At 47.3% G+C, this 14,407-nt stretch overlaps 1 protein-coding gene across 1 annotated transcript; it reads left to right on the top strand.

The window, feature by feature from the left end:
• The first annotated feature begins 3,618 nt into the window (after nucleotides 1-3,618).
• On the top strand, nucleotides 3,619-13,961 carry TNFAIP3 (TNF alpha induced protein 3). The gene is made up of 8 exons (XM_065888600.1): nucleotides 3,619-3,913; nucleotides 7,222-7,412; nucleotides 8,056-8,203; nucleotides 8,368-8,538; nucleotides 9,643-9,823; nucleotides 10,984-11,888; nucleotides 12,770-12,951; nucleotides 13,677-13,961. The coding sequence occupies exons 1-8, from the start codon at nucleotides 3,619-3,621 to the stop codon at nucleotides 13,959-13,961; spliced, it is 2,358 nt and encodes a 785-aa protein (XP_065744672.1).
• The last annotated feature ends 446 nt before the right edge of the window (nucleotides 13,962-14,407 follow it).

Here is a 14,407-nt window from a genome sequence, read left to right as displayed (position 1 = left end):
GCGGGGGCGGAGCGGCAAGAGCGGCCGCCGGGGAAACTGCGGCGGCAGCGGCGGCGGCGGCAGCAGAGATCCGCAACCCCGGGCCGGCCCGCGAACTAACCCCGAGCAGGGCGTCCATGGGGCGCCGCCTCCACCTGGCCCCGACCCCGACCGTGACCCCAGCCGGCGGCGCACGCCTGTCCTGACCTGGACTTGGAGTTTCTGCAGAGGATCGCGTGTCCCGAAGAGGTAACCCCCGTGTCCCTGTGCCGTCTCCCCCGGGCAAGGGCTGCGGGTGCGAGTTTGGCAGCGACCCGCGGGCTGGCTCCGTCGACCTGGCCTTGGTTTTGCAGCGGTTCCAGAGGGGAGTTTGTTGGCCGTTTGTACCCGTTGTAGGTTCTGAACTGCTGAGAGTTGAGGGGGCCGCGCCAGATGTTAGGGTGACAGCCGGGATTCAAGGATCCAGCCAGCTGTTTCTTGCAGATAATGCAGAGAACTTGAAAGGCAGCTGCCTGCGGGGAGAGTCGCCCCCGGGGCCGCTTGGTCGTGGGTGGTCATTGGTGCTCTTTGGCTTGTCTTTTTTGGAATCAAGCTCTGCATGCTTACGGCTACGTAGCCCTTGCAAACTGCTGTGGCCTCTTTCCAGATTGTTGTAGCACCAGCCCGAAGGTGTGGCATGTCTCAGGGGTAGCAAAACCCAGGGGGCGGGGAGCCCGGTCAGCTCAACTTCCCCGGGGACGGCTTGCAGACACTGAGAGTTAAGCAGTGTCAGAGAAGTATGCGTGTAGCAGTGGGTGGTCGGCCTGCCTTTGGGGGCTCCAGTTTAGAGCATCTGCAGGCCCCTATCCCCCAGTCAGACTGTCTTTGTCAGTCGAGGTCGTCCCACATCCTGCCACCTGGCCTTTCAGGAAAGCCGTGGTATTAAGTAAGGAAGGAGCTCAGAACTTGTTGAGACCGCTTTGTTTTCAGTTCTCCCTGCCTCTGATCTTCTTTCCTTGGAAAGCCGCTCTGGTCAAGTATCTCAGGGCAGCCTTCTGAGAGAACCAGTGTTTCAGGGTCCTCTGGACCACAGCCCTAATGTCCCAGAGTATTAAACAGCCAGTTACTGCTTAAGTCTTGGTGGTCTAAAGTGCTTCTTTATTTTTTTTTCCAATTCTTTGTACAATTTTTGAATTTTTGGAGGGGTACTTTCTAAAAAGTCAATATTTGTTGATAAAAAGCCAATGAGGTAACAACATGAAAGAAATGTTACGGGTAATATTGTATGTCTTTGCATATAAGGACATTACAGTCATAGCTCAGAAATTCTTTATCACAGGTCAGATTATTCTTTAATCTTAAGTATGGCGAAGTCCAAGTCCTAGGCAGTTGGGCAGTGGGTTTTGATTTCTTTTAAGGAGGCAATTCTGCAGGCCATGCGAGGCTGAACCTATGAGTGAGGTGACACCGGACTATCAAATGTTGACATTTGCATGTCTTGCCTATGGTCCCAGCTCTCACTATTTGAGAACTTTGCTGAAAGATCTTAGGTGAAGAAGAAGATAAAAGAAGAGTCAAAAAAGCAAAAAAGAGGCTATAACTAGCTTGTTTCAAATCTTCCTCTTGCCTGTCTGTTTCCTTGTGAGGGCAGCAGGCACTCTGCAGCCACAGGAGTGGTGTTCTGAGATTAGCAAGGGGCGGGTGTTGGAAGATCAGGCTTCTCAGCAAAGCCCTGCCCCTGGATGGTGTGGGACCTACCTGAGCAGGACCAGTCCTACAGTTGCCGTAGATGGAGACTAAGGTGCTCGTGTGATTTCAAGCCGGAGAATAAGGTTGTCTTTATCTTTAGCCTCAGCAACAAGCTGATGGTCAGGCAGTAGAAGTATGTGGTCAGGCAGTGCTTGTTGAGTGATGGATGGACAAATGAATGACATCGTGAAAGAGGCATTTGCATGCCACCAAGGGGATGTGTGTGTGATCTTTTTGTCCCTTCGTTGTGTCTGTGGTCCTGCTATGATTTTGCCCAAATCCACCTGCAAGGAATATCTGACATCAAAGCAGAGATTACCATTTGACCCAGAGAATGACTTCTTCCAGGCATCATCCAGCTATCAGATAAGGAATCCTGGGCTAAATTCACCACCAGAAGACTCCTCAGAAGCAACCTCAGAGTCTTGTAGCGGCCCGTGAGAATTTAGACCATTTTATCAATGACTTTGAGAGAGCTGAGACCCACCAGGACTGGCTTCTTTGTAATCTAGGTTTCTTCTCCCTCTTACATTGGTTTAACTTCTTTCTCAGCTAGAGGCTTGCCCCGGTAAAGAGTATGACACAAGAGTGGGATTAACAAATGCAGTGAAACTTCCTAGGGGCTCTCTTCGTGCTCTGAAAATGTCTTTGTCTTCATCTTGGAAATTAGGATGGATGGCAAGGCACCCTACTAAGGGCCAGTGAATGTGAGCTGGCTCTCCACAAAGCTCTGCTCTGTAAAGATCCCACGTTACATCATTCCATCATTCCATGCTGTTGGCATGGGTTGGAGATGCTGGGGTTTGCCCCCCTCCTCTTTCATTTGTCCTGAGTGGTCCCTCTGGCTGAAACTTCTTTCCTTGTCTGCTTCCAGACTTTTATTTCTTTCCACCAGTCGATTATGCTTGAAGATTTCAGAGTGAAGACAGGGTGCAAAATCCATCTGAGTGTTGGTACCTGGAGGACGATAATAAAATCTGGTTGACGGTTGAGTTGAAGTAATACAGTTAATTCTGTAATTATATAGAATATAATTCTGTACTTCCAATATCTGCTCTTGGAAGTATAGAATTTATTATTCTATTACTGTTATTGTTATCATTATTCTATTTTTTATTCTGATGTTGTTAAGTTCAGTGGAGAGGTTCTGAAAGACGGCTGACTGTTTGCTCTTAAAATTGCAAAACATCTTGCTGGGAATAAGCTTTTCTGTTGGTTATAAAACATTCAGTTTAACTCTGTATATTACAATACATTTTACAAGTATACGCTTTATAAATATTTCTCTGGGGGACTAAAGAGAAAAGTCCAATCAACAGCCTAGGTGGCAGCATAAAATTGCAGGATTTTTCACAAAATATTTATTGTCTTTCCAGTATAGGGAGGGAGTGCTTGAAAGAGGTAAATCAAGACTTTGCCTAAGAGCGAGGGTTGCTCGGTGGTGCTGTTAGGAAAGGAGCCAGACTTGTCAGGACTACATTGTGCCTGTAACTGGCATTCAGGGTGCCTCAAATCCAGTGGCTGCCCCAGAGCGGCATCAGGATGGAGTGGGATTTTCCGTCGGTTACCAGGCACCATACCTGTTGCTGACAGACAGGCATGGATCCCTGACAAATGTTACTGAAAACATGGGTTATTCCCCTCCTCCTCGTTGCCCACTCCTCGCCTTCCTTCTCTTGTTTAGACTAATCTTTAAAAGTGATGTAACTTAAAACAGTCCGGTGTGAGTTCATCTTTGGGGCCAGCTAGTATCCTGGGAGTAGAGGTGACTAAGATCTTTTGCCTAGCGCTTAGGGTAATGACAAGATCAAACACTGGGGTTTCCTGCAGGCAGGTATATAGGAGTCATATCAAAGCCGAGCTAACGGCATGGGGTTTTCTTTCACTCCTCTTCAGGTGTTGGAGAGCACCATGGCTGAGCAACTCCTTCCTCTGGCTTTGTATTTGAGCAATATGCGGAAAGCTGTGAAGATAAGAGAGAGAACTCCAGAAGATATTTTTAAACCTACCAATGGAATCATTCACCATTTTAAATCCATGCACCGGTACACGCTGGAAATGTTCAGAACTTGCCAGTTTTGTCCACAGTTTCGGGAGATCATCCACAATGCTCTCATCGACAGAAACATCCAGGCCTCCCTGGAAAGCCAGAAGAAGCTCAACTGGTGCCGAGAAGTCAGGAAGCTTGTGGCGCTGAAAACAAATGGTAAGACCTGCTTTTGTCTGGGGGCCGGGGTAGCTCCCACAGGGCTGGGTGCCCATTTATTAGAAGGTAATAGCACCAGTCCAAATCGAATCTCTTAAGGCCGCAGGTACCTTAGTATAGAGATTCTATAAGGGGCACGTAACGAAAGCAAGCTTGTTTTGTGAATATTTTAATTAAGGATATTTTCTAGTGTATGTTAGACAGCAGAGCGCACTGAGGCTTTAAGAATGCATTTCTAGACACCTGCACCTATTAAGTATATGTGTATGGTATGTATGTATGACTTCTGTATGTAATTCTTGCAACTGTTTAATCATCTGTGAAATACCCTTCCCTAGCCAGTAATGGAAATATCAAAAGGCTTTAAGTTCAAAAGGAAAGCATTGTGTGAAAACTGGTAGCGTTTCCCACTGTCATTAGAAAATGCTTGTGATGATGGCCTTACACTTCTTGAATCAGTGACACATTTTATGGGTTAACCAGTGACTATTGTCAGCTCCTCCCTTACCTGGGTTCTGTTGCCCACAGTCCCATGATACGAACTAGAAAGATACTTGAGATTTTTAGTGCAGGTTTTAGACCTCTACTTCATGTTTTCTTTTGGGATTCCTAGTACTGTACTGCATTTCTTGCTGTCTGTGACTGTCTACCCAATGGCCGTTTATGACTAGTAGGTGTTTCCTGTTCTAAGCTTTACTGTTTTGTCTTTTGTTTATTTCCTTTAAGTAAGAGTATGCACATCACAGAAACATTCGAGCATACTGTTTAATGCAGATACAAAATTCTACTTTATAAATGTAGCGAATCATTACAAGAAGCAAGTAGACCGCTTATAGTCTTAAGTAAGGCCTTTTTCTCAAAAGGCTCCTGGCCTTAGATCAGTGACAATCCTAAACCATCCCGATCAAAATAATATGTCGAAGGGCAAAATTAGTACATCCTTGTTGACAGTGAGATGATAAGAACATCAACTTAAATAAATTGGTACATTCATTTTGGCCATTTTTGACTTGGGTAACTTGGCACGATTGAGGGACATGTTTTTTTCCTTTGGTTCTGGGAGTTAGCATCACCTTAACATCTTGCTTTTATTTTTGAAGCATAGATTCTTAGAAACATAGAAAGAAAACTGGGGCTATGTAGTATTTATGTTGTTCTTGGCATTAAGTCAAGTGATGCTTAGAAGTAGGTAATTATGTGAAGTCATCATCGAGGGGTTTATGTTCCTGACAGTATGTGGTTTTAACTCTCTCCCATTTGGTTACAAAAAGATGTGGGAAAGTTGGAAAGAAGAGATTCTGCCAAATTAGAAATGTGGTGGAAAGGGAAAAACCATATTATCATGAACTGAACTGAGATTTTAGGGTTAACTTGCTCTGGTTCCTTAAGAGAAAGAATTGAATATAAAAAGTAAATACTTGTTTTGCAAAGATAGGTCATTTAAATCAAGGATTCACGCTACAAGCAAAACTATAAAGGCAAGTGCATTCTGATATCATTTTCTGAGAAGTAAGGATTTTTAGGCTCAGAATCCTTTTATTTCACCACTTGAAAAAAAAATTCCTTAAAATTCTGGAAAAGGAAGAAAAGATATTTAGGGGGAGGAAGGAAACAAATGACTTTTCCTGTCTGATTTTTATTAGCCCTTTTTTTTTTTAAGCCTTCCCCCTATAGGAGCGCTCTACAAAGTCAATGGTCTGTTTGGGGAGGGGGTGATTCACAAGTTTGCATTTGAGGATATGAGACTGTGGTGAATGAGGAAGGGAGTAGGTGGCATAAAATTGAAACTTCATGTGAAAAATTCCAACGTCTATTGGCTGCAGCGATTTCACTTGTATAATGAGTAGCCCTATTCCAGCTCACCCTGACCACACCCACTTGGAAAGTCCAGGGTGCACTTCGCACTTTAAATGTCTACACACCAGAACAAAAAGTACAATAGCTGTTGCTCAATTGCTAGTCAAATAACTTAGCGCAGGGGAATTCCAGATGTTACTTAGGGAATTTTATGCTGGTGCATCTCAATAAAGAACTGAAAGTAAGCACAAGAAGAAAAAAAGCCTTATCTTTGCTCTAGATTTTGCAAAGGGGAAATTTCAACAGAATGCAGTTGTTGCTACATTTCTGCCAAGACACAAGCCTTGAGCGATCTTTTTGGTTCATTGGTTTGAATGTTTATTTAGCTAGTTTTTCTAAGTGTGTAAATTGAACGGATACTGGCTGTGGATACATTTTTGAGGGGTTGTTGTTGTTGTTGTTTACAGTTGACTATAATTAAGATTTGATAAAATTTTAAATAGCTTTATTGCCCCGTAGAACAATGTAAGAACACGATTGAACTTTTCTTTATAAAAACAATTATGCACTTCCCAAAAGAGACTAAAGAGTTAACTTTTTTAATATTAAACAGACCTCCAAAATGTTTATTCTTTGGAGTTCAAAAAGCAATGCAGTCTCGTGAATTGTGGATTTTAACCTATAAAAGTAACAAAGTGATAGAATAAAATTAGACCTATCTTTTTCTCAAAAGCCTCAAAATTCTTCAAGTGCCAGCCCTAAACACTGAATTATTTTCAAATGTAGACATCGAGGCCCGCTTTAAACTCTGAAAAAGGACTCTAATTGCTAACAGGCGGGTTCACACAAGGCATTTCTGGGGGTGGGGTGGGCAGGCAGTAGGTAATTCAGTCTTCTCACTCCCACTTTACAGACCAGGAGAGGAAGCTCCCAGGCCCCAAAGGCTGTGATGGGATGGTCAAGTCATGTACCACTGAGTCATGGCCAGGCCGTCCCTGTCTAGTAAATGGAGCCAGACCAGCTTCCTGGTTTGAGCATGTTACCCTGGGGGTTCTCTCTCAGAGTCAGAGAGCAATAGTGCCAGCGTCTTAGCCAGAAAAGCAAGGCATGTTAGAAAGGAATGGACTTCAGAGATCATAATCCAATGTCCTCATTTCCAAAGAGGAAAAATACTCGGAGGTTAAGGAATTTCCCCCCAAGGTCATCTAAACTAGTTAGGGCAGAGCCAAGCTGGAACCAAGGGCTCCTGACTCTCACTCCCTGGTTCCTTGGCTGTTAGTATCATTCATGAAAAATAAGAGTTAAAAGAATGATATATGTTTTTTTCGTTAAAGCTGTCATCTCCTTGTGAAATGTTACCAGTTGGCCCTTCGACTAAGACATTAAACCACTGGCGTTTCTCACAAGCGCTTTTGGGTCCCCGCATGGTAGCCGTAAGGCTAGTTTATTCTGTAAACCGCTGCTAGGCCTTAGATGTAGATTGCTTGAATTGGCTTCCCTTCTGTCCTCAGGTGACGGAAACTGCCTCATGCACGCTGCTTCCCAGTACATGTGGGGTGTTCAGGACACAGACTTGGTCCTGAGGAAGGCGCTCTTCAGCACCCTCAAGGAGACGGACACCCGCAACTTTAAATTCCGCTGGCAGCTGGAGTCTCTTAAGTCTCAGGAATTCGTGGAAACGGGGCTTTGCTACGATACCCGGGTATGTTGTGTTTCCTCATCCAGCATCTATGGACGGAGCTCCATGGTGGCAAAACAGTACCTTCGGCCAGTCCCTGCTCTCAAGGAGCATGTGATTTGCCGGGTCACATGAACTTGGCAAAGCAGAGTCAATGGAAAACACCAGAAACCTCCTGTGGGATGGACCTGAGGCTCTTGTCGCTGCTGGGAGGCTCCAGGGCAGCAGCTTCCCAGCTGGGGAGTCATTTTAGAATGATCTTTCTGATCTCGGGCTTCCCTGTGGTGTTTTAGTTGTTTTTCAGTTTGATTGCCCTTCTCATGCTTTACTGAGCCAGCCAATCAAATTCAGACGGTGCCTCCCCGTTTTCAGTCACAAGTTTGGGATTTTTGTGCATATTTGGATGAGGAGCGTTGACATTATGCCTCATCAGGGATTTTTTTGAAAGCAGGTGCTGTCCCCATCCTCCCCTACTTTAGAGTTTGCCTTGTAGTGGAAAAAAGTAAGGGAAGAAAACCAAAGTGGGGACAAAAGGGTGATCGTTTAAATGATAATTTCAAGAAAAGGTAAAAGCAAGCTGAGTGATACAAGTGATAAATTATAGAGTGAAGCCAGAATTGTTTTTTAGTGCAGAGTACATTCAATGATTTCTTTTCTGTCCCCTTAGAATTGGACTGATGAATGGGACAGCCTTGTCAAAATGGCATCCACGGACATACCAGTGGCCCGCAGTGGACTGCAGTATAATTCACTGGAAGAAATACACATATTTGTCCTTTGCAACATCCTCAGAAGGCCGATCATTGTCATTTCAGGTGAGATGCCTGCTGGTGGCTTATCTGTATTTAAGTGCTTTTCAGCGTTAGTGCTTTACCTCTTAGGAAAACCCATGCTACCAAAGTTACAGGAGACCATAGTTAAATGGAATCTGATGAAAGCCGCGGAGGGCCTTATCTTTTCTTTCTCTTTCCTTAAACAGACAAAATGCTGAGAAGTTTGGAATCGGGTTCCAATTTCGCTCCTTTGAAGGTGGGCGGAATTTACTTGCCTCTCCATTGGCCTGCCCAGGAATGCTACAGATACCCCATCATTCTCGGCTACGACAGCCAACACTTTGTACCCCTGGTGACCATGAAGGACAGTGGACCTGGTGAGAAAACTGAGCATCTATTCACGTTTGTACTTGCTGGTAGATACTGGTACACCCTGTTCCTCCTGAACATCAGGATTTGCTCTTTTGCTTCTTATTGAAAGTCTCATTTAAGTATATTAGTTTCATTTAAATACAGTGTTCTGTCAGTTGTTTAGCAACAGTGATGTAATAGCAGTCATCGTAATGCGCCCCCAACTTTTTGTCTATAGTTTGGGAAGCTCTTTCAGCATGTTAGTGGCAAGTAGGAGATAATGTATATTACTGCTACCATTTCTTAATTAGCCCTGTAATACAGTGCCTGGCATGGGGCAGGTAAATGTCTGGCAGGTTAGCTATTATTGTAATAGCTTAATGAGGAACTAATAAGGCACTTTACAAATGCTTAGGTACATTATTTTATTTCATTTCATATTCACAGCATCCCTGTGGATGCAGTAACCTTATAGTACAGATGAGGCACTTGAAGCTCAGAGAAGTTTAGTAACTTACCTGATGTCACAGAGATGGATGGTAGCAAAGTCAGGACTCGAACCCAGGTCGGTCTGGTTCTGAGTGTGGGATTTGACCAGTAAGACCTACTGCCTCCAGGCTGCTTAATGTGCTGTGGGCATCCTGGAAACCGTGTGGGGTTTTTTTGGTTTTTTTTAATTTTATTTATCTTTGGCCGCATTGGGTCTTCGCTGCGGTGCGTGGGCTTCTCATTACGGTGGCTTCTCTTGTTGCGGAGCACGGGCTCTAGGTGCGTGGGCTCAGTAGTTGTGGCTCACAGGCTCTAGAGCACAAGCTCAGTAGTTGTGGCGCACGGGCTTAGTTGCTCCGCAGCATGTGGGATCTTCCCGGACCAGGGCTCGAACCCGTGTCCCCTGCATTGGCAGGCGGATTTTCATCCACTGCACCACCAGGGAAGTCCCAGCCATGTGTTTTTTATTAGAGTTTAGTACAGTTTGTTCCCCCATTTGATTTTGTGGCTAGATAATACTTTTCCCCTCTGTAATTGTATCCTTTCTGCATCTTCAAAATGTAGTTGTTATATATATGGCCTCACACATAATCTCATTTAGTAGAATCATATTTTGCTGATGTGTTATTTTTTTCCCTCAGAAATCCGAGCTGTTCCACTTGTTAACAGAGAGAGAGGAAGATTCGAAGACTTAAAAGTTCACTTTTTGACAGATCCTGAAAATGAGATGAAGGAAAAGCTCCTGAAAGAGTACTTGATGGTGATAGAAATCCCTGTTCAAGGCTGGGACCATGGCACCACCCATTTAATTAACGCTGCAAAGTAAGCAGTTTGTTTTTCGCTCTATGCTTTGTCATCTTTAAGCTGCTGCTACCCTAAAGACCAACAGTAAAGTTATTTGAAGCTGGTTTCCTCCAGCGTGAAACAAGTTTAGGGGCTTGTGTGTGAGTCAGAGACAATCACTTCAGGTAGCACTAACTTGGGTTTCAAATGGGAACAAGTAATTTATCCAAAATGATTTTTCTGCATATCTGGATGCTGAGTGTCAGCCCTGTGGCTTTAAAAAGTGCGTTCACATTGAGGATGGGTTTTTTGTTTTTTTTTTTAAGTGCCCTAGTGCTAGACTAGCAAGCGAAAATTCTTAGAGACAAAACACTCATTCTCCTGGCTTCTGGGTAAGGCAGACACACCAGACGCAGACTGGGCTGTAGAATGTGTTTATGTGGCAGGCACGTGGCTTGGCCGCATGGGGTGGGGAGGAGAGACCCAGAGTACAGGTTGTACAGGTATCAAAATTGTAAACACTGGCTTGATGATAAAGAGATGCCCATTTCCTAGAACTTTGAAATGCACAAGACCGAGGAGGCCTAAGAGAATCGGTTTCTCAAAGTGGAGATGAACAAGTTACAGAGTCAGAAGTCAGTATGTAACACCTGATGGTGTGTCTGCCTCTTAGTTACTGCTCGTGGCGGTTACCGCTAATAGAGACCAGGTGCACATTTAAAATTAATAAAGTAAATTGATAAAGAAAAATACAGAACACATTACAAGGTAGTTTGTACTATAAAGTAAGCTCATCCCAAATGAATACCTTGAATAACATTTCACTAGAAATTTGGTCTCTGAGAAGTTAGAAAGTAAAAGTGACTTTTTCAAAGAGGAAGAGGGTAATTAAGTGTAGAAGCAGCCCCTGAGTAGCCCTTGCTTTAGAATTATCTATAATTTGGGCTGGACCAAAATTAATTAAATAAGACTGATTCTCGAAATAATGACGTCTTCTCAACAGTATTGGACTGTGTTACGTTAGAGGTGCAAAGTCTTCATCATAGGCTGCATTTCAGTGAATGGTTATGAAGTTATTACCACAGTCCACATTTTAAAAGTTTGCTCTATGATCTACTGGTGTAAAGTTGTGTGTGTGTGTGTGTGTGTGTGTGTGTGTATGTGTGTAGTCTCATGTTTTTTTTCCTTTCGGTCTTTAGGTTGGATGAAGCTAACTTACCCAAAGAAATAAACCTGGTAGATGATTACTTTGAACTTGTCCAGCACGAGTACAAGAAGTGGCAGGAAAACAATGAGCAGGGGCGGAGAGACACGCACCCCCAGAATCCTTTGGAACCTTCCGTCCCCCAGCTTTCTCTCATGGACATCAAATGCGAAACGCCCAACTGCCCTTTCTTCATGTCCGTGAACACCCAACCTTTGTGCCACGAGTGCTCGGAGAGGCGGCAAAAGAAACAAACCAAAGCCCCAAAGCCCAACTCCAAGCCGGGCCCTGAAGCGCTGCCCCGCCTGGTGCTCGGGGCCTCCCGGGGGGAGGCCTGGAGCCCCGAGGAGCCCACCGGGGGTCCCCACTCAGCCCCTCCGACAGCACCCAGCCTCTTCCTGTTCAGCGAGACCACGGCCATGAAGTGTAGGAGCCCCGGCTGCCCTTTCACCCTCAACGTGCAGTACAATGGCTTCTGCGAGCGATGCCACAACGCCCGGCAGCTTCTCGCGGGCCACCCCTCGGACCCTGCGCAGCATCTCGACCCTGGCAAGTGCCGAGCCTGCCTCCAGGACGTCACCAGGACGTTTAATGGGATCTGCAGTGCTTGCTTTAAAAGGACTACAGCCGAGCCCGCCCCGAACCTCAGCTCGAGCAGCCCCCTCTCCTGCCACCAGCGCTCCAAGTCTGACCCCTCACAGCTCGCACAGAGCCTCTCCCCGCACGCCTGCCGCAGAGCCGGGCCCGAGGCTCCCTCTGGCCACCGCTCCTCGGCCGCACGGACTCCAGGGGACAGGAAAGGGACAAGCAAGTGCAGGAAAGCGGGCTGCATGTACTTTGGGACTCCAGAGAACAAAGGCTTCTGCACGCTGTGTTTCATCGAGTACAGAGAAAATAAACGTGAGTGAGAGGATGGGTTTCACCCGTTGCAAAACCCCTCGTAGGGCTTCCCTGGTGGCGCGGTGGTTGGGAGTCCGCCTGCCGATGCAGGGGACACGGGTTCGTGCCCCGGTCCAGGAGGATCCCACGTGCCACGGAGCGGCTGGGCCCGTGAGCCATGGCCGCTGAGCCTGCGCATCCAGAGCCTGTGCTCCGCAACGGGAGACGCCGCAACAGTGAGAGGCCTGCGTACCGCAAAAAAAAAAAAAACCCTCGTAGAAGGCAGTTTGCCCCTGAAATTCAAGAAGGGAGCCCCTTCAAGAAAGGGCTGTGGCGTTGAGTGTGCTTTGCGTTGGGGGGACAGTCACAGTGGCTCTGCCGGCACACCTGGAAGCAAAAGCACAGAACGGCATGTTCCACAACCCACAAGAGCCCTGTGGGTAGAGTTCAGAGAATTCGTTTTTATCAGGTCATGTGGTGTCGTGTTTGTAAGGTAGAATTTAGACGAGACTTCTTTTGAAACTCTGGCATACTAGAGAAAATTCAAAACCTGGTGAGTGGTAGCTGGAAAGAGAGCGGCCTTCACTGATGTCGTAAGAGTCCATTTGTGGTTTTTGAAATCTCAAATTTGAAAGAAGGATGGGCACCTAATGTCTCTGCTTGTTCTGTTCCTGTGACCGACCAGTGAGGCCTGTTCCAAAGGGAGAGATCTGTAAAGTCAAAGACGTTTTTATTACAATATTATTTCTGTTGGTTATTTTGCTAGGTTTCTGAAAGGTTGCTCTCGTAGGTAGAGCGCAGCTGGTCTAATCTGTATTAGGAACCTGTCTGTTTCCCTGATGTCAGCATCTGTCCACTTGGTGAACCGTACGTGTTACTGATGAGCCTCTGCTCTCTTGTAGATTTTGTCCCTGCCTCAGGGAAAGCCAGCCCCACGGCCTCCAGGTTCCAGAACACTGTCCCCTGCCTGGGCAGGGAATGCGGCGCCCTCGGAAGCAGTGTGTTCGAAGGATACTGTCAGAAGTGTTTCATCGAAGCTCAGAACCAGAGATTTCATGAAGCGAAAAGGACTGAAGAGCAGCTGGTGAGACATCTTGAGGGACGCCCCCCTCTCCTGTGGGCCCCGCCTCCTTGCCAGAGCGATCAGCAGACTTTCCTCCCTGCTGAGCTCCAGGGAAAAACCAGGGGAAAAGTCAGCCTGGCCCCCAGGGCTGGAAGCACAGCAGTTCCTATTGATTTTCATGGCCTAAGTTTACTTTAGGGTCATTTTAAGAAGCAAATAAAACCAGCCGTGGAATAAAACCCGTTAAAGCCTCCGAAAAGCCAAACGGCGATCAGAGACTTCTTGGATTTGTAGCAGAAGTGCAGACTTTCTTAAGTAATCCCCTTATTATGAGATAGAAGGAAAAGGCAGAACATCCCAGGTGCCTCCACTTACTGGCATATAAGAAAAGCAAACATTCATGGATAGATGCCTCTCCTACTGGTTGGAGGGTGGTAGGGAATCTGTCTAAATGAGGGCACCTTAGTATTAATCCAGACGGAAGTGAGCCGGGCCAGCCTTTGGCGGCCTCCGTGTTAGGGATGGTGGTTCCACCGGGCCTCCCTGGGGCCAGATCTGTTTTCTTGGGATGGGGAGGAAAGGTCCTTGGAGGCTCCCGTCCATAGACCGCCCCCTGTCCGCTTGGTCAGGCAGGTGCCCTTCACCACACCCAGCCCTTTGTAGAACCCACACCGTCGGATGAGATGGCACCGTGTGGTCCCTGAACAATGAATGTGACAGTGGTTCTCTCTGCTCTCTCCACCCAGAGGACGAGCCAGCACAGAGACTTGCCCCGAGCCACCCAGAACACCTCCTGGTCCAAGTGCACGCGGGCCACCTGCAGGAACATGCTGGCCTGCTGCAACCAGGAGCTGTGCATGGAGTGCCAGCACCTCGGCCAGCGCATGGCCGCCAGCGCCCGGCGGCCCGAGCCCGTCCCTGAGGAGCCCCCCACGCAGCGCTGCCGGGCCCCCGCCTGTGAGCACTTCGGCAACGCCAAGTGCAACGGCTACTGCAACGAGTGCTTTCAGTTCAAGCAGATGTACGGCTAACCTGACCCAGGGGGCCAGCCCCGGCCCGGAGGGGCCTGGAGCCTTAGCCCGCGTGGCGCTGTGCTCCCAGCGCCCCGGTGCCACCCGAGGGTCCGGCCCTGCACGGTGGGCCAGGGTGTCTCTGAGCAGGGCAAGAAAGAAGCTCTCGGTCACCGGCCTGGAATCTGAGCAAAGTGTGTGACTGGCCGCGGGTTGTGTGGGCTTCAGCCCACGCCTCTCCTTCCAAGCAGGCGGCCAGGAACCTCATGGACTCAGAACGCGTGCCAGGACTGCTGCCTCATCTTTAGAGAAAAGGGAAAAGACGCAGGTCAGGCGGGCTGGGAACCTCGGAGCCAGCCCCCCTGCCCTCCATCAGCATTTCTCGGAGATGGGGAGCTGAGGCCCACAGGCCCTGTGCCGGAAGCTCGGGAAGCTCAGGGATAACGGGCAGGCTCAAAGTGCCGGTC

The sequence above is a fragment of the Phocoena phocoena genome, chromosome 12 (genome assembly GCF_963924675.1).
Source record: "Phocoena phocoena chromosome 12, mPhoPho1.1, whole genome shotgun sequence".
In the NCBI taxonomy this organism is placed as follows: domain Eukaryota; kingdom Metazoa; phylum Chordata; class Mammalia; order Artiodactyla; family Phocoenidae; genus Phocoena; species Phocoena phocoena.
Note: the sequence above shows the minus strand (reverse complement) of the source record. Positions and strands in the feature narration are given on the sequence as shown.